Source organism: Bactrocera latifrons, unplaced genomic scaffold (genome assembly GCF_001853355.1).
Source record: "Bactrocera latifrons isolate USDA-ARS-PBARC rearing strain unplaced genomic scaffold, ASM185335v1 scaffold_35, whole genome shotgun sequence".
In the NCBI taxonomy this organism is placed as follows: domain Eukaryota; kingdom Metazoa; phylum Arthropoda; class Insecta; order Diptera; family Tephritidae; genus Bactrocera; species Bactrocera latifrons.
The window spans coordinates 1,448,848-1,468,549 of NW_017536990.1; the positions used below are offsets into that span (position 1 = coordinate 1,448,848).

A 19,702-nucleotide genomic window follows, 5' to 3' on the forward strand; every position below is an offset into this window, starting at 1 on the left:
TACGAGGTTACTGCCTTGATTACTGATTGTCTGTCTCTATAGATTTTCTATTAATTATGTATATTAAGATATTTTACTTATTGATCGATATACATACATTTATTTTATATACTTCTTATACATTTTCTTTTATAAGACCATAATAGCTAGGGAATTTTTTGACCTGTTTTTATTCAGTTTTTGTATATTGCGATTTATAATACCTATATTGCGGCAAAGACTTTTGGCATATGGCATGGTGTCTTCACAAAAATATTTTCCCCGGATTTCAATACTAAATCTCACTCAGATTGACCTCTATGTTTGGTAGTAAAGCAGTCATATGCACTGGTCTTCACACATTTTGTCTATGGGTCCTTGAAAAAGTCAAAGTACAATTTTTACATTTTTGGGCTTAATTTACTGAATAGACTTTGACCGGAAAGTAATAGGACTGATTTTCTTCCGCCGCGATTGTGCTTAGGAGCGTGCGCGGACCGAACGAGGACGATCCAAGCTGCCGAACCATCGGCTGGTTAGTTGTATCCGAGCTCTTGGAGACTCAGGACAAACATTTTCGTCAATGACGTATTTCTGACAGTGGCGCAATCCGAAAATACAGCGTCGTTACACTGGGGGTACGTGATTAAATACTGTGTGAAACTCCGTAAATCTGCTACAGAGACGTTTGACATGATCAAGCAGGGTTACCCAGATGTTGCTTTAGGAAGAAGTGGTGTGTTTCGGTGGCATCAGACCTTTTTGAGGGCCAGGAAGAGATCGCAGATGAAGATCGGAGTTCTTAAGAGACTCAAACGAACGACAAAGACATCGCAGCAGACTGGATGTTGCACCACGCTTCGGCTCATACCGCCTTTCTTGTGAACAGCTACCTAACCAAGGCCGGTATCCAAATGCTTCCGCAACCGCCGTGCAGCCCGGATGTGTTTTTGTTTCCTTGTCTGAAAGCCCGATTAAAGGCAAGCCTTTTGAGACGACAGGGGGGATCCAAGCAGCATGCACCTCGGCTCTCAAGACCATTCCAGAGAATGTTTACGTGACGCTTCAATACTTGGAACATTTTTTTTTTTTAAATCGACTCAGACCTATTACTTTCGGACAAACCCTGAATATCGATGCTTGATTTTCTTGCAAAATGAAAGAATAAGTGATGGGAAGTAGTCGTCGATGTAGTTTTCTTTTTATTAATCACTTTTTGAAAATTCAAAACTACATCTAAGTAATTGTAAATTTCTTTCATTTCATATATTATGTTAATACGAAGGTGTTCCGACAACTACTAAGACTACCAGTTGCTGATTTGTATAGCAATGCGCCAACTTCTTTAATATAGCATACGAAAATATGTTTATTTTAGGTCTGAAACCGGGGCGTGACTTTTTCGGGTTAGGAGGCAGGGCATTTCTTGAAGAAAACGAGGGCTGAGTGGATCGATTTGACACTGACGACGATGTAGGTATTATTGCTTCTAAAATCGTCCTACAATAATTCGGCACAGTATAGCCAAGTTCCTCTTATTCAGGTGGCCAATGTAGCTCACATTGCCTTTGCTGCTGATAGTATAGTCTTGACTTTCTGCGGAGCCCGTTTCGTCTCTTTTTTGGTCTCTATGTATGCTAGAGAAACTGTGCTCAATTCTGTCATATCTTAAGGTCAATATATTACTTGTCTTGCAATTAATTAAGTTACATAGTTTGCAATGCTTACTACGAAGATGAATTCTCGATTTTCTTTATTTTATTATAATTGGCAAGCAATGTGTATACTTATATAAGCAGGATATGATGAATCCAGTCCAGAACTCCTGTCTTCACAGCATGCCTAAATAAAACTACGAATGCGATACGTCTGAAATTTGATGTGAGGGTTTACATCTACGAAAAGGTGCTGCAACGTATATTGTTTCTCTTTCAATAAAGGCGTTTCTCAACTGGTTAAAGTAATCGCTATGTTTCGGTGTTTTTTGTTAATAAATAATATCAAATCTCCTGTCCTATTATTGCAAATTAATGGTTAAATTGTATCGATAAATAAAGAAATTATTGTAGTAATTATACTTTATCCGCAATATCGCATAGCGGATTCAAAACTATGACTTCGAGATTAATTGTGAAATCATATGTTGCTTTTTGCAAGCACACTTAGTCGTAGAGGTGGATGTGAAAAGCGAGTTGCTCTCGCTGAAGTATAGTCTATTATGCGGAAGCAACTATGTTGACAACAATATAAGAGATCAACGATCTGTGACGAATGACTAATGGCTTGTTGTTGGGTGTTTAATAGGAGCAATTAGTTAATGCAAAAATATTAAAATGTGCAAAATAGAATCCAAAAATATATTTGTCGAGAGCTTGATTAGAGCTTATTAAATGAATTTTATTAAACAAATATTCCATGTATGAAAATTCTAAAAAATTATAATTAAATTGCAGAAATGTGATTTTGTAATTTGGTGAAATAGCGAGCATGACTAATGGATGGATGGAATGGGTGATTCCCTGTATTGGAGCTACACTGTGCGATATTTGGTTAAAGTAAATGGTGGGGAAAGGTAGACTGTGTATCCATTATTTTATGTATTTACTATATAATTTCACGTTTACTAATTTCGTATCAGTGGTTAAGCCGGCATAAGATTTTATTCAAAATTGTAAGAGAAAGCGAAGTTTATACATATGAGGATATAATAAGAATAAAATTGAGTCATATTTGGTAAAAATCAGTGTGATTGCTGTTTGTTCGAGAATAATGAATATATCTTCTGTTCGAATCTTTCGATACCTCAAAAACAGGGTTAGCGTCGACATTTAAATTTTATATTGAAAATGTATTAAATTAATTAAACAACTTCGTCATAACTTTTCGTATTACAGAGAAAAATTTTGTGAAATTAATAAAATTTAAATTTAATGAAAATAAACATACATATAAATATTAAAATATATATACTATATAAATTATTTTATGTGATAACTAAAAAATGTATACATTCTCAAGACTACAATGTATGTAGGCATTTCCCCGTTTTTCTCCGTGTATCGCAAAATGAAACATAAAGTCAAGCGCCGCAATATAAATCCACAGCTTAAATGCTCACAAATTGTCGTTTCGTATGAGTAGTTTTCCGATAATTTGATAAAAATTTAAATGCAGTATTGCTGTTTAAACAAATTACTGATAAATACTCGAATACTCGGGCGAGCTGCTTGCTCGGTGCAAAGTCAAGTTCAATGACAAAAGCGAGAAATTAAAATAATTTGTAACAAAAATAGGCATATTTGCTTACTGTGCGAAACTATGCGCGAAAAAACGGAATTTGTACACACTTTTTTTGGAAGAAAATCCGCAAACTCACCCACGCTATTTAAGCAACGAAAATCACAAGTTTTTAAACAGTTCTGGATTAACAGACAAAGTGTCAACAGTGGGTGATCAAAATTTGGTGTACAAATATTTACAGTGAAAAGTACAAAAAAAAAAAAAAAAAAAAAAAAAAAAAAAAAAAAAAAAAAAAAAAAAAAAAAAAAAAAAAAAAAAAAAAAAAAAAAATCATAGCAATATGAGTGGCTTATTATCCTACCTATTGTGCGCAAGTGCCGTTACACTTACGGTAATACATACAAGCAACGAAAAATATCAAACATTTATTAAGATTTCATTAAATAATTTCTATTTTACACGCAGTTGGCAGCACCACAGTTTGTGTATCCTTACGCGACGTCGAATCCACAGTTTGCACAGCTGAGCACCACACCATATACAGGGTATGGCACAAATATTCGCATATGGCCATGGGTTATTGGGCAAGATACCTACCCACGTAACCAGTATTACTCAAACTCCTGGAATACTAATACTAATCCTTCCAGCTTTCCATATGGCTATAATCCATACAACCCCGCTAACACCTACAACCCTTACAGCAACACCAACAACTACCCGTATAATCCTTACAACAGAAATACGGACACGAATACCTATTGGAACGGCTTCGCGTGGGTCAATAGTTTTCGCTCGGCGAGTAAACTCAACAAGTGAGTGCAGAGCTCATTATTTATGTGGATTATATTTGCTAATTATGTTTGGCATATTTTGCGCGCGAAGTTGTTGATATACGACCTACTAATATATATACTTTAAAGAACTTGTTAATATTTTAGTAAATAAAATTTATTGCTTTATCTTTTTGCTAAAATTAATATAAATTAATTTATGAAATTAATTATTTTAACTGCTTATTATAAATCTGGTTTTTACCAAATTCTCCAATTTGCTGATGAGATTAACCCGAAAGCACAATGGGTCTAATGTTGCGCCTCCCTTTTCAATTAAACAACCAATTGAACCAATTGAAATTGCCATTACTTTCTGGAGTGCTGAAAATATATAATGAAATCTTATATGGTTATCAGTTGAAAATTTAGATATCCTGTTGAAACTATCCATTATCACCTGAAACTGCTTCTATTTCTGCTATACACGCTTAATCTAATTTTAATATTAACAAAATTGATAAAAATTTTCCTTTTGCCATAAAGCATCATTTCGTATCACATTGACCTTGAAACATATATTCCAAATGTTAATTGATCAGAAATATAGTATATAAACTGATTTTGTGAAAGTTTATCCCGGACACATTCATTGCATGTCAGTATGTAGCACCCTTCGATTAAAGTAAACTCCCGTATTAGTCTCGTTGCACAATTCAATTAAATGAAAAGCAAAAACAGAACCTCACGGTTTACCGCACTCATATACTTGTAATTCTCTCTTCACCCGAATTTCGGGTTATTGGCCAGATGATCGCTAATGCACTGTTAGATATTACTGAAGCATAAGAAATTATGCTTATAACAACAGTAAAGAGCAGGTGTGAGAAAACAAACCACAAACCTAAACGTAATCAACTTTAAGGCAGCGGCAAAGAGGTGCATTAGGTCTAGCCGGCAAATAATTTTACATAACAATGCAACACAACCAAATCCATTTGAACACACAGACAATGGTTGACTACACCGCATATACAATGTGTTTTGAAGATTTACTGATTTGGAACCACGAAAGCTACTCGCTTTATCAATTGTTGTTAGAAGTACCCTGTGGAAAAAAATATATTATTTAAGAACGTATAATATAATTTTTTTTGAAGAAAAACAAGTCGAATAGAATATGAAATAAAAATAATCAGAATTAAAGATATATATACTAGACTAGTCCCGTTAAAAGTATAGTATATGCTTAGTTCTAAAAAGAAGGAAAGGTTTTATATATTAAAGTCCATTTAGGGCAATGTTTCGGTTATCAACTCCTATTCTGCTTAACCCAAATAAAGTTAATATTCGAAAATATAATTTCTTATTACGTAGCTAAAATGTTCCTACTGGGTTGCTAGTGGACATGTCATTCGCTTGATTGCACCATGTTGTCAGTGACGTTTTTATGAATGGCTGTTAACGTTGACCTTACGTACAAGCTGTGTCACGGTCAGTGTGAAATTATGACACTATTGTTGAAGTTGTTGTAATTGAAAACGCAACAAATAATGTACGGTTTCATTGTAGCAGTCCATTCATATTTGTGGGTAAGTTTTGTTGCAACAAAATAACGGTGTTAATATTACCGGTTTCATATCATATACATACTTAAAAAATATTCTAACATTTCCATAATCGTTTTCGAATACAAATTTGAAATGACATTCTAACTGTTTGCTATTGATAATAACTCGTAAAATTTTTATGAGTGATTGAAGAAGACTTTAGGTGATGTAACGATGAATGTTCAAAAAACCGTTATGCAATGCTGTGAAAACGAAAATCGACTAAATAAACGAATAATGTATTTTCTGGGCATTAAAGAATTATATTCTTTCATATATTTGAAGTAATAATTACTAAACATTGTATACGTATATGTATCTTCATTTGCCGAAGGCCCTGGCAGCCAGTGCTGATTCTTACAAGTGGATTAGTTATTTATAATTAGTTCTCTTTTAAATAAATAAATAAATAAATATATCTTCATTTTTCCATACGTATTTTTTAACTAGTCAAAGTGCATTTCTTAGTTTTGTGTGCCTAAGCTGAAATCTTTCCCGTTGAGTTGAGTGTGGCAATATTCAAACGTATTTGTACTGGATACGGCAGAAGAGCTCGGAACGCCACAAATGGATCTTATTTAATATCGGCATAAATATATATGAATATTTCCAACAAAATAAATACTATTGAATATATTCATATTAATAAAAGTCTAAAGTAATTTTAAGCAGAATAGAACAAACTGTCGCTAAGTCTGCGGAAGACCGTATCGAAAAGGTCAGACAAAATCATTCCGAAACGTTTTTCGCTATAATCATAGCACTCATAAAAATCCATATTTTTGTAATTTATATAGAAGTTTTTAAACTAACAACTTCTTTCGGATTTCGAATAAATTCGTGCATATAGAATCCTATAAATAAAAGTACGGAAAATCTTTCAATAATTTGGGAAATATAATTTCGCTACCTTTTAATGGAAATATTTAAATAACTTTATAAAAAAAAATTCACTCGACGGCTTGGCAATGCCTACTTTGAGATGACCTTAATTAGATTTCGTTTTTGAAAGCTGTTCTTCAATTGTTTCCTATAAAGAAACAAACTACTCATACTTATAGTCAGGCGTTTAAATAAATCAGGCAGAATTAGGAATATGCTTGGTTTAAAGGGGAGGCCGCAAGAACGACGTACTGTAATTGCCTACAAACGTGAAGATGAACAAAACGCCGTCGAACACTTCGCCTAATTTGCTAACACACCTAAGTTCTTTCCACCTGCCAGCTGCTTTATTTATTTAAGATTCGGATTCATAGATGTTATTCTGACTCCATCCACTTTACTAAGTTTCTTAAGGTTAAATCACAAGTAGGTAAGTAGTTAGGGTGATCGTCTGACATCGCGCCTATTCCTTTAGGTGAACCTTGGATTACCAACTGAACTAGATCACAAGAGCAAGTGTACAGAGATGTTTTTTAAGATATTTTTAAGACATTACACGGTAGTATTTTTCCAAGTAAAAGTATATTGCCTCTTGTAAACCTTTCACAGGCTTACTTGCGATTGACTTAATTATGAAGCAAAATTATTAACAGGAATCATCCAAAACTGGAGTAACTAATGCTAGCAAATTTTGTCAGACATGTATTATGTTAAGTCACGCCGTCATCACTAGAAACATACCAAACAACTTGATCAGCCACTCTAGATGAAAAACAACACTCTGCCATCGCAACTGTAATGACGCCACAAATTATAAATTATTAATTAAATACACACACATACATGTTGACATAAGTGTCTCGTAGCATGTTGATCACATTTTTGCTTCACATGCTCATTCATAACAAACTTGAAGCTGCAGCCGGTCAAGCGGAAAGCTCGTGTCACGCGGAAAAAACTGGCAGAGCCACATATGAGTGCCAAAGTGGAGTAAAAAGTGATTGGTGGTAAACGAAAAGCAAGTAGCAACAACAACAAAGTACACAAAATGCGTGAAGAAAGTGCCAGACGAAAAACGTCTAACAGTTGTGAAAGACGCTGTTGACTTTATTTTTGTTGTTGTTGATTGAGTAGACATGCCGTTGCTGTTGTGTCACCGAGATGCTAAGCCGAAAGCAACAAGTGAAGCAAACTATGTTAAGTGCAGTGTGGCGTAAAAGCTCGACTCAGCATAGCTCAGCAGCTGTAATTGGGATCGCTCTTGGCGAGGAATACAAGATGAAGCAGTGGAGATCTTCGAAAAGCGTTTAAAATAATTTCAACAAATGTTGTAAGAGCTAACATCAATGTGTGCGTGCGATATGCGTGCGTGCCTGCAGGTGAGTGTGTGAATGTTTGGGAAAAGCGCAAAAGAAATTTGTAAAGAAATGTTCAAATCCATATTAACATGACTTTTGGAGAGATGGAGTTGGTGCTACGTGTGTATGTGAGTCGCTGCGGCAGCCAACTTGTCTTGGTGACTTGGTGCAGATGAGCGAACCAGTCTTCGAGTGCGGCTTGACCGAAACGGAACGTGCAGCTTTGCTTTGTGGTAGTCATATGCAGGTTTGGTGGCGTTGGTGGCGAGCGGCCAACATTTCAGTTTCCGTGATTTCGATCGAGGAAGAATTTACTTGCGTTGAGCATTAACGTGTGCTTGCCGCTTTACTGACGTGAACTTGTGAAGCGTGCGAGAAAGTCGAACAGACGTTGCGTGAATACGAAATTTACGAGGAACAAAACAAAAACAATTAATTTGGAACAAATAATCGAATAATTTTTGAGTGTGTACAGAACTAAAAATAAATTTAGAAATTTTTGTATAAAAAATTCTAACTTCATACAAACGATAACTGTTAAGTGTGTGCTTTTTCCAAGGATTTTAGAAAATGGTGAGTAGTTAGAGAAAATTTCATTTCAAGAAATGTTTTTAAAAAGTTGAAAAAATATAAATAAGGCGGCCTTCTCTTTTAATGTTTTGATTGGCATGCAAAATGCACGTTTGTGGCACATTAACCTCATTTGAAGTTTATTGTGGACTTGCAGCATTGTTGCTGTGGTAAAAGTAAACAAAGGTGTAGCCGCTGTTATGTCGGTTTTCTGTGTACAAAAGTGTAGAAATGTGAATCGTAAACATTTTGTACGATAAAAAGGACTTTTTGTAGTTGTTTATAGCGAAAACTATGTCGACATAAATTTTGAAAAATATTTGTAGAGTTTTAGTGGATTAAATGATGTGTGAGTTATGTAATTTTCCGATTGATTTTAACAATTTTTTCAATATTTGTCAAAAGACTTAAAATAAAGCAAACAGTCTGAAGTTATAGAATATTAAATTCTTTCTACAAATAACTTAAAATATAAGGGACTTGAACAACAGCGAACTGAAAAGTTCATATGGAAGTGAAGAAAAATTAATTTTTGGTACATATTTTTGGAAACATATCCTTTATTCAGATTTCGTTACCATTTATTGTGGAATTGTCTAAGTTTTTGTTTCAAAATAGGCTTTAAAGTTGGCTAGTATATCTTTATTTTCATAAACCAATGATCATTCCTACAAATCCTGAAGATATCATTAAGTTCAAGAGGATTATTCTTTAAACTACTTTGAAAGAGGTGACACCTAATAAAAGGTGATAACCTAATTTTCTGAGACCTTGGTGATTCCCAATGGTGTTCACTCGCGACTGTTGTGTCAAGTTTCTTGATAAAATTGCATTTGAGAGCTCCGAGATGGTAACTTTACACAGCGCAGACGGTTCATAATAGAAATTATTAACTTGTTTCACGAAAAGAAGATTTCGTCATTACGGAGGAGATACGTATATTTCTGCTGTAAACTAAAATCGCTGAAGTTGATTTTCGGCCATGGTCTTCGATATGACTGATGTGGAATTTCCATCATACTTGCTTAAGAAATAGTGACAACGTTCACACAATTGATTAGCTTTATCTATGCAGCAATATTCAAAATAGTGTTTAAGATGTGTAAGATCTGTATGTACATTTTCGAATTTTAAGTAAATTTAACAGTTAGCTTTCAAATATATATCTCTTTTATGAACCTGCTCAGTATATATATTTTCATAGGATTATTTTTCTCTCTTTTTATTTTTATTTTAAAATTTTGCACATTCATTATTTTCGCGCTCATTTTCTCCCTGCTCCTTTTTACCTCGTTTCTACCCACTTTTTGGCGTGCTACCTTTTTGTTACAGTCTCATATGTGTATGAAAAGCATTTCTTGCCATTTTGCCATGCTCATCGTCACTATTTACTGTTAACTGCCGCTTTCTTTTGCATTCAAACTCTATTACAATTTTATTATTAATTTAAAGCCTTTTTGATTTTTGTTTGCCATCATTGTATTGACGTTCACACGCAAATATTTGTTGACAGCTTAATTACTAGTTTTGCGCTGGATAATATTAGTGACATGATTCATTTCTGTATTTATTTGAGTGTTTAGCTTTAGTAAATATTGCAATTTTTTATTAATTTATTGCAATTATAGTATATTTGAAAGTAAAATATTCCATTCGCTTTTCAAATTATTTGTTTAGAACACCGTTTAAATCGATTTACAGAACTACTAACGACCTTGTTTAGCACCATTTAAGCTAATCTGGCTGTTAGCAATGAATGAGAAAGAAAACAGAGGAAGAATGCTTCTATTTCTTTTAAATCAATCTTCTCTTTAGGTCACAAAGTCTGAATCGTTCAAAATTTCTAAACACAGTTAAAAATGCGTGAAATTCTTTCAATATCTTAATGATGTGCTAGATTGCCATTGAGGATTTTAATTATTGTTGGAAAGAATAAATAGTTTTGTTATTCTAATACGTTTATATGGAATCGGGTAACTGGGTAAGTATCAACAAGAGCTATTTATATTTACATTCACTTTTGATTTAGAAGCGAAAATTATTGGCAAAACTGTTGAGTGAATGGCACGTGCCATTATAATGTTGGAAGAATGAAATGAAAGTAGAGGGAGAGAGAGAAAAGACAAATACTCGTTAATAGCAGTGTACCAGAAAATTGTTAAATATTTTGATTATTCGTAAGACATTTTGGAACTTTTTTGTTGAATCTTGTTAAAAAACTTTAATTTTTAACATGTTTTTTTATAATCTATATCCTAAAAACAAAAATTTTTAAGACTTTGTGCATAATTTAAAAATCTTAATTTATTCTTCAACATCTATTGATAGTCCTCAGCGTAATCTCTCCTGGCCCCAATACACTTGTGCCAACCATTCTTGCAATTCTCGAAAAAGTTGTTAAAGTCAGTTTCTGGGATAGCCCTCAAAGCGCTTTGCTATTCACGTTTAATTTCTTCAATTATCTCAAAACGGTTTGAACGGAGCCGTCGTTTGAGTTTGCTAAATAAACAGAAGTCACGCAGCGCTAAATCAGGAGAATGCGGTGGTTGCACGATAGTGGTTGAAGGTTTTATGAAAAAATTACGAAGAATCAATGCGCAAATTTAATTAGCATACACATTTAGGGGAATTTCTTTCTTGAATAATTTCACGCATCGTAAAAATCGCACTTTATGTTCCCCAGAAAGACATGCGTTTATTAAACACGAATGATTTTTTTGATGTGATATTTGGAACACATGTCACTGATAGTCATAGCAACCTCAAAAAAAAAAAAAAAAAAAAAAAAAAAAAAAAAAAAAAAAAAAAAAAAAAAAAAAAAAAAAAAAAAAAAAATTTCAAGGGATGGGTTTGGCATAAAATTTAAATTAAGGAGTCTTACTATTTTTTGCTGATTATAGTATGTATCTTTTATACACATTTTGATATTTTAGCGAGCGTTCTTGTCTCGCTTAAAAGGTAAACGCTTAAGAAGTAATACTGTGCTCATTACTTAAGAATTAAGAAACGAACTCGCTTTTACATAGGTTATTCTGTATTACACAAGCTATCTTTTACTAACTAATTTCAATAATTAGGTCAATAAAATATTTTTAATAATAAGATTTCATATTTTTTTGATGTTATCGGTACAAAAAAGGAAATTTTCAAATTTGTATTGTTATCTCGGTCTCATACGCTTTTGGTTGTGACAAAAATAGTTGAAATTTCATTCCCTTTGCAATAGCACAAACTATAATGTTTTTGTACAACATTTCAATAATAGTAATTCTCCTGCTATTTATTTATGCTTCAACTCTGTAACTTTCTTAAGCATTTGTCCGAAAAACTTGGTCAACCAAAACCAGCACAATCGCACCGTAGATAGGTGAAATAAGACGTGCCTATAGGTGGTCAAAATTAATTGGCGTTGACATGAATTCGCACGCCGAATACAAAGCGAGTAGAAAGCGGTGTGAATTTATGCAAAGAATCGAAACAATTTCCATCAAAATCATGCACCGTTGAATACTCTGTACATAAATAGTTATGCTAAGTTACATACATATATTCATATGTACTATATATATATATGTATATATAAATGTGGACATTTACATGGAAATACCAACATTTGGCTTCATTGATGAGAACGTTTGACATAAATTTTACGTTTTTTAAAATTGCGCAGAAAGAGTAAAATAAATATGTATGTAAACGAACTCATATATATTTCGTATATTTACTGTCGGCTGGCAAAATAAGAGTAGCTAAATACGGACCATGACGGCAGCAATTATGCAAATTAAACATTTGAGAACACTTTTCTGCTTAGATTGACGTGAGCTGATTCTATTGACACACTTATTTGTTAAGAGAGCTTTGCAGAGTAGACAAAAGTATCCTCAAGAACAAAAATGAATGAACAAAATTTTAAGTTTTCAACTACAAAACTTATTGAAAGCAGTTGCGCCGTCACTGAAATATATAAGTGTTTTTGTATTTATAAAAATATATTTTTTTCTACTTTTTAGTAAGAGAGTGACTAAATTGAGTGCGAATTTCCAACCAATTTGCATGCTTACGTAAATCTGCCTCTTTGGTTGTCTTCGCGGTGCAGCATTTGTTACTTTGTTGCTGTTTCGCGCTGTTTCACTTTCTTCAAAACAAATACACACACAAACGATAACTCTTAAATACAAAGCTATAACTATAAAACGAAATATTTGCACTCTCCCCGCAAAAGCAAACTCATCTGAGTTTCAGCTTCAATCGCTTGCTTTCAATTTCATTTGGCGTTTTTTCGGAACTACGTGTCCATACTTGGCTAAAGAAATGGTTTATTTTATTTAAATGAGTTCATATTTTTTTCTTCATTTTTTATTTATATTTGCTTATTTCATAATGTTTGCGGACTACGCCTTTTTTTCAAATTCATAAAGGTTAAACTTTTACGTTTTGTGCTATGGGATCTTCAGATAAACTTTCATTGTTGTGCTTACAACTGTTGTATTTGCTCTGACGCATTTTCTGCTTGTTAACAGTGCTAATCGCCCGCCTAATTGGGTTTACTAAAGACTGCCAAAGGCGAACTTAATGTTGCACTTTCGCAAATTTTTGACTCTTTTACATACAAATGTGTGCTCCATTTTAGCGCAATTATCGCTTTTAATTTTTGGTGAGCTTTCACTTGCCGAAATGTAAAGAACAAAGTCAATATACATTTAATTGACGTGCAAAGCAGCACTTAATTGCTTGCTTAGCTGTAGCTGAAGCAAAAATATTCCCTTTCTTTGAATATAATTTTTGTTGTTTCGATGTAATGATATTGTATTGCTACCGTTAGCTCACTTTGTTTGAATTTTTTCGTTTGTTTTAATTTCTTTAAAGTCGCTTTTAGCTGTTCTCAATTTCTCTAAACTAAATGCTTTATTATTATGTTGCAAACTAGTCATTTTGGCTGAACTGAGGCTATAATACCTTTGACAGATGCATTTTTGAAGCACAAAAAGATATGCAGAGATCTTTGCTCTGGTTTAGATATCGCAAAAAATCGACAATGATTGCTGAATGAAATTTCCATTCCGTTTTAATTCGAATATAGATGCTACATTCAAAATAAATACTGTGAAATTACGATGTGTTTATAAATGAGTAATTAAACGGTGACGACCATTTTATCTCATCAATTTACTTTGAGTTTTATGAAGCTGGTAACCCAATTTCCGCTACCACATGCATTTACTTTATGCCATTATATAAGAGTACATGAACATGTAATGTGTAATTTAAGCAAAACGATCACACTAACTGCAGATGACATAATTAATAGCTGGGCATGTCCGCAAGAAATAAAGATTACATGACACAGCCGTACGCGTACTCAAGAGCATACAACGGAAAAGAAATTAGTTATTCCCTCACTAGGCTATCGAGCTTGTCAGCATGTAATTAAAAGATAGCAGATTGAATTAAATACTCACCATGTTAAATTGTAAGCCATGATAAAGCAGTTTTCCTAGGTGCAGCAAAGCAAGTTCGTTGCTTAAGTCTTTTTATTGACAGGGAGAATAACAGTTGGTGAAAATGTTTCAAATAACTGACCTGGCTTAATTTAGGTTCATGGACATTTAATATATATATTTTTAAATTTTACTTTTCACTTTTAAAGAAAATATTGCTAAAGCATGACATTTTTTTCCTCACTTTCAGTCACGCACAAATTTCGCGCGAACCATCGCATTAGCGCTGCTGTTGACCACAGCTTCGCTGCTTAGCTGGCAAGCTGGTGCGGCAAAGATAACAACAAAAGCTCTTGATGCCAGTGCGAACAATATAAACTCCAGCAGAGTGGAGCTAAGCCATGCAACAGAGGAGCCAGCTGTTGTGGTGGCACCTGCTGCTGTAATTGTTGAGTCGAAGGCAAATGATGAAGATGAATTGAAATATGAAGCAGAAGTTGAGGCCGATAATGCGGCTGCAGCGGACACAGAGGCTGATGTTGAAGCTGCTGACGACGACGATGATGATGATGAGGAGGAGGATGAGGATGAGGATGGTGAGGCAGAATCGGCAGCGGGTGCTCACAAACCAGCGAAGAGTGAAACAGCGTTGACGGCGGCAGAGAAAAATGAAGACGCCACCGCATCGTTCAGTGTTTGGGGTATGGTGCGCAATGTGTGGAACTGGATAAGAGATGATTTGAGTGAAAGCCTTTTCGGCGATGACGATGCCGACGCAACCACCGGTGCACAAAAGGCGCTGGTGCGTGAAGTGCGTGATGTTTCCGATGCAGCGATGGCGGCTGTAGGTGAGTGCACAAATCAGTCAATCAAGTGCGCTAAACGAAAAACAAATGATGCAAATGTTTAAGGGGAAAAAAGGGAAAAAAATTTACTTTGCTTAACAATGATTTTGAACGATTGTTTTGGTTTTTGTGCCAGTTTTTCTCGTGTCTTTTTAAATGTTCACTTCCTAAGTACCACTAATGTCTTGGTTACGGCTTTTCATTTTCAGCACCATGAGACACTTCATGATTTTACTACGCATACATACAAAGTACTTTAGACGGCTTTACGCAACAAATGAAGTGTGTAAAGAAGCTTTAATGCGTGTCATTCATTATTACGTAAACTTTAGCGACCGTTAGTGCAACCACATTTCACTTGCATTTGTTTCAGCACTTAAATGCTTACTTGTTCAAATGTGTGTCTGTGCTTAGTACTTATCTTCCAACACATCTCTTGACACAAGTGCTTGCGGTTTGAGGGATGAAATATGGTGTTGCACAATTTGTCTGTGTTTATCCTTAGGTGTGAGTTTGTGCATGACTCATGTGGTACATAAAATAAATGGACCACATCGCCTAGTATAGTGTACCCACACAGAAAATAACAAAGACTTAGAGATTTACATTAAGATTTAAAAAAATTTTTAACACATAACACAACCAGTTAGTTGAAAATTTTCTGACCTGTAATATACCGCATATAGGCTAAATCCGCAGGATTTTTTTAGCATCATTGATATATTTTCTACTTATAGGCCAGAAGTTAAGAGGAAAGTCAAGCTTTGAACTTTGAACAAACTGAAACTATAAGTATATCTGTTGGCAATTACGTTGATTTTCAGGTCTTGGCATCATGAATCATAGTTGGAATAAAATCGGTCGTTTGCTATATGAATATGTAGTGAATTGAGACCGTTGGGGAGGCTAGTTAAATGTCCTGCAAGATCAAAACCGATACAGCAATTATTTTTCGATTGAAATTTAAAGCCGATTAGCTCACGAGAGAGGGTGTCCTTGCTCTACTCATATCTGGATCTATGGACTTCGCGTTTGCTAAGTAGGCGCTGGTCGCTGGTCTTGATGCAGTTATAGGAGTTCTTGGACACTGTCCAATAGGCATGCATGCGGTGAGGCTAAATGTCTTGTCGGGCACAATTATTATATGTGTCTCCACCTCACACATCTGTGACAATTTATGCCTCATTATCCTCCATATTTTCTTATTCAGTTGAAATATCTTGGCAGCCATAGCTTTTAAACTTGTGATAGGCTCTAAGTTTGTAGTACCAAAACGGCCCGGGCTTACCAGCTGATCCCTGTTAACATCGATATTTTAATCTAACCTATTTTTTCTTAAAACACATAATTACTTTTAGCACAAAATTGTATTGATAATTGCTCAAATACAAATAATGCTAATTAGTCATTCAAAGGATTTTTAGAACTATTCAACATATCGGTAATCATGATATTTGAAATGAAAATTTCAGAAAATGTTGAGCGCAATTAAATAAGAATAAACATCAAATTTCCACTCTTTATTTCTATTTTCACTTTCGCATTAAATTTCTTGTCATTAATGACATTGTGGCGGTTGAACGTATTTTACTATTATATTATTCTTGACATCAACAATGCATTGAAAAAGGAAAGCAGAAAAATAGATATAATAAATTTAACTCTTCTCAGATAAATTGAACAAAAATTGTTGGCCCAAAACAAAATCTTTAATTACTTGTACTCTTGAACTTTTGACTTTGATATTCATGAATTATATATCATTCATGTTATAACAATTCAATTGTATTCATATTAATACTGGTCATTTCAAGACCGAAGGGCAGTTGGTCAAATGAAAGCAGCACCTGTCTTCAACTGAGCACAAGCAGCCATAAGTGTTTACATAAGTATTTAAGTACAAACGTATTTCAATTAGTTGTGAACATAAAAAGGTGCTCATTAGTAACTATTTGCCCATTCGGATGTCAGCTTTTGTCAATTTGAAGAGTATGTGAAATGACCTTTTTTGATTATGTTGTAGGTATTGTTGTTGGGTACTAATTATCAACAAGTGTAGTCAAATTTTTCTTTTTTCAATTTGTGACTTTCTTTTTACTTATTTGCACCACTGTGAATGAACAAAAGCTGTTAACACATTAATTATAGCAAAAAGGCATAGGCTGATATTGAAGAAGTACACATTTAATTGTGATACTTTTGTGTAATGATATGAGTATGCGTGTCTGCTACTTATTCAGGCACACTTACATAAGTGCACAGTTCATAGTATACAACGAACGATCATTTAGACAAGTGCATTGCATTCTCAACTATTGCTTTCGTTTCTCTGGCACTCTGGGTCAATAATAATGCCTCGACTTTTTAACACGCTTCTTCATATAGCTAAAAAATATCGATGCTAAATCAATGTAATATTAGAGAGAAAAATATATTAGCCGCAATTGGTTGCAATGCATCAACTGCAATGAGAAATATCTATTACGAAAAAGTAAACAAAATAAAATTGAATTGGCCTGCGCCTTTACGCGAAAGCCTCTGGTGATTATGTTCAGCTCTGATTCATCTCAAATGATTTTGTTTTGCTGTTTCGCAGCAATATTGGCTTTCGATTGCTTGAGAAATTTGATATGGTTTCAATCGCACGCTACTATCAATAGCTGCGAAGCGAAGATGCTTAAAAGAAACTCAGAATTACATTAGCAAAAACATTTTTTTCCAAAATTCACTGCATTTTTTATTGATATTTTTGGCAATTTCTTCAAAAAGCTGACTTGAAATAAGTCAATGCTGTCAATTCAACACACAAATTTGATTGATTTTGACTCTTTTATCACTTAACGTAATGCCTCAGATCGCGTGAAAACATAAATAAACTTGTTAAATATCGAAATTTGAACATATGATGTCGAAGGGACGAAATGCCATTTACTCCCGCCTTCAATTGTTGATTAATATTTTTGCTTTTGCGTTTTTGTTGTATAATTCATCATCCAGTTTTTCTGTGACATTCGGTATTATAAGAAATAACTTAGTTGCCCTGAGGTCGTATTAAACCCATTTTGGTAAATTATCACAACTTTCATATTCATAAATAAATAAATTTGCGGCACAAGTCATATGATGCAAGGTCATGTGATGAAACATCACATTATGGAATGTCATGTAATAGAATCACATAGGAACATCATAAATGCATTTTTAACATTTGTTCTTACCTCTTATTAGAATCATAACTTATTTATTCATAAGCCTTTATATTCAGGTTCAACTCGAATAGTATATATTTTTATATTGAAAAGTAGTCAGTCCGATCTGACTAAAGTCCATTATAATAATGCTTTGATCTTTATTGTACATTTATATGACAAACTGCTATAAAATATGGTATTTAATAACACATCTTATTAACAACAACTATATATTATTTCCAAGTAAATTTTATGATTTTTTTACAACATAAAAATGTTTGTTCCTTGCCAAAAAAATAGAAAATATAAAAAAATAATGAACAATTTCCAAAAATCTCTGTTAATTTGCACACAAAGTATCATTCCTTTTTCACTTTCAGAGAGTCGTACTTTTGGTAAAATTCGTCGCCTACAAATGGCCCTCATTCCGCTCATCTTCAAATTTGGCATACTCACCGCTATGGTGGCTTTCCTCATAATGCTCGGCATGAAAACACTATTCCTGGTAAAATTGCTTGTGCTAATGAATGCCGCCGCCATACTTGCCAAGTTCATTACACTGAAATCAAACTTCGGTGGTTATGAACACTCTGCATCCCAGTGGAATTATCAGACTTGGACGCCACATGCAACAGGCGGATGGGGTGCCTCAGCACCGTCAGCGCCGTATTCACACGGCAGCGAGCAACACCCTTCGAAGGAAATTCACCTGCACATACACAACGGTCAAGTTCAGGGTTATGGCGCTGGTGGACATGGTGGCTCAAACGGTTGGGAGAGCCGCAGTGACCCCTACGGCGCCTATGCGCCTACACCGTCAAACGAAGGGGAAAACGAACTCAATAATCAAGGTCCGATTGCCATGCTACCAACAAACTATCCCTCAAATCCTGTTTACGGTAATCAGTAAGGAATGTGGGTCTTAAGACAATAGTCACTGCGTCAGGGTTTCTTTATAAGTATTTATTATTAACTCTCTGATCACTTCATTATTATAATTCCGCTGTTGTAAATAGTTTTAAGCCTATTTATATATTAAATTAAAGTAATTGTAATTAACTAATCGTAAATAAAGTACAAATTGAGTATGGAAGCAATTTCTGTAGACTGGCTGGAATAATTTTTTACAGATATTAAGTGGTACAATTGTTTTTGATCAATTCGTTCACATCCTTAAATTGTATATGCTAGCATAGTCCACCATCCTCCAGAGAGTCCACAGACAGTAAATTGTGTTCTGATATCATTTATTGTCTGCCGGCTAAAAGGTAATCAGTGAATGAAATAAATTAAGACTATGTCATCTTATTGATAAATATATTAATTATAATCACATAGTCTGTAGGCTCTGTCGCGTGATCTGACCTCCAATTTACTAATAAGGTGAAACAAACACTGGGACTAAGCGAGGTTACTTTATTCTGTAATGGGAGAGTAAAACAAACAGGCTAAGTCTCTTATAAGCCACTCCTGTTAATGCAGGTAGCATAAAAAAGGTAAGAAAACAGTGTTTGAAAATCGTGTTATTGGATTTAGAATGCTAGCAGAGGATCTCAACATCTGTTATGAATAGGTTCAATGCATTGTGGGTAATATTTTGGGTATGAGGTGAGTCAACGACGTTGTTTGCATAAAGCTGAGGAACCTTCATTCATGAAACGCATTATTACTGGTCGTGGGTTTATAAATGACGTCGAAGCTATTTAACAATCTAGCGAATGGGGCTGCAAATTCACTAAAGATACTTATGGCCGTCCCAGCCGAGGATCCTAATAAGTATATGGAAAATTCGATTCAGGAAAGCCATGTTTGG

General features: G+C 34.3%; 2 protein-coding genes across 2 annotated transcripts; both read left to right on the forward strand.

The window, feature by feature from the left end:
* Positions 1-3,559: 3,559 nt before the first annotated feature.
* LOC108971614 lies at positions 3,560-4,083 on the forward strand. The gene is made up of 2 exons (XM_018937791.1): positions 3,560-3,610; positions 3,685-4,083. The coding sequence occupies exons 1-2, from the start codon at positions 3,560-3,562 to the stop codon at positions 4,036-4,038; spliced, it is 405 nt and encodes a 134-aa protein (XP_018793336.1). The 3' UTR covers positions 4,039-4,083.
* Positions 4,084-8,045: 3,962 nt separating this feature from the next.
* LOC108971602 lies at positions 8,046-18,965 on the forward strand. The gene is made up of 3 exons (XM_018937778.1): positions 8,046-8,415; positions 14,104-14,701; positions 18,270-18,965. The coding sequence occupies exons 1-3, from the start codon at positions 8,413-8,415 to the stop codon at positions 18,797-18,799; spliced, it is 1,131 nt and encodes a 376-aa protein (XP_018793323.1). The 5' UTR covers positions 8,046-8,412; the 3' UTR covers positions 18,800-18,965.
* Positions 18,966-19,702: the final 737 nt, after the last annotated feature.

Bases quoted from the DNA above. Each gene is read 5' to 3' on its own strand.
- LOC108971614 (XM_018937791.1), top strand. From the start codon at position 3,560: ATGAGTGGCTTATTATCCTACCTATTGTGCGCAAGTGCCGTTACACTT. The intron at 3,611-3,684 runs GTAATACATACA...TTTTACACGCAG, and splicing joins CAAGTGCCGTTACACTTACG to TTGGCAGCACCACAGTTTGT.
- LOC108971602 (XM_018937778.1), top strand. The intron at 14,702-18,269 runs GTGAGTGCACAA...TTTCACTTTCAG, and splicing joins TGCAGCGATGGCGGCTGTAG to AGAGTCGTACTTTTGGTAAA.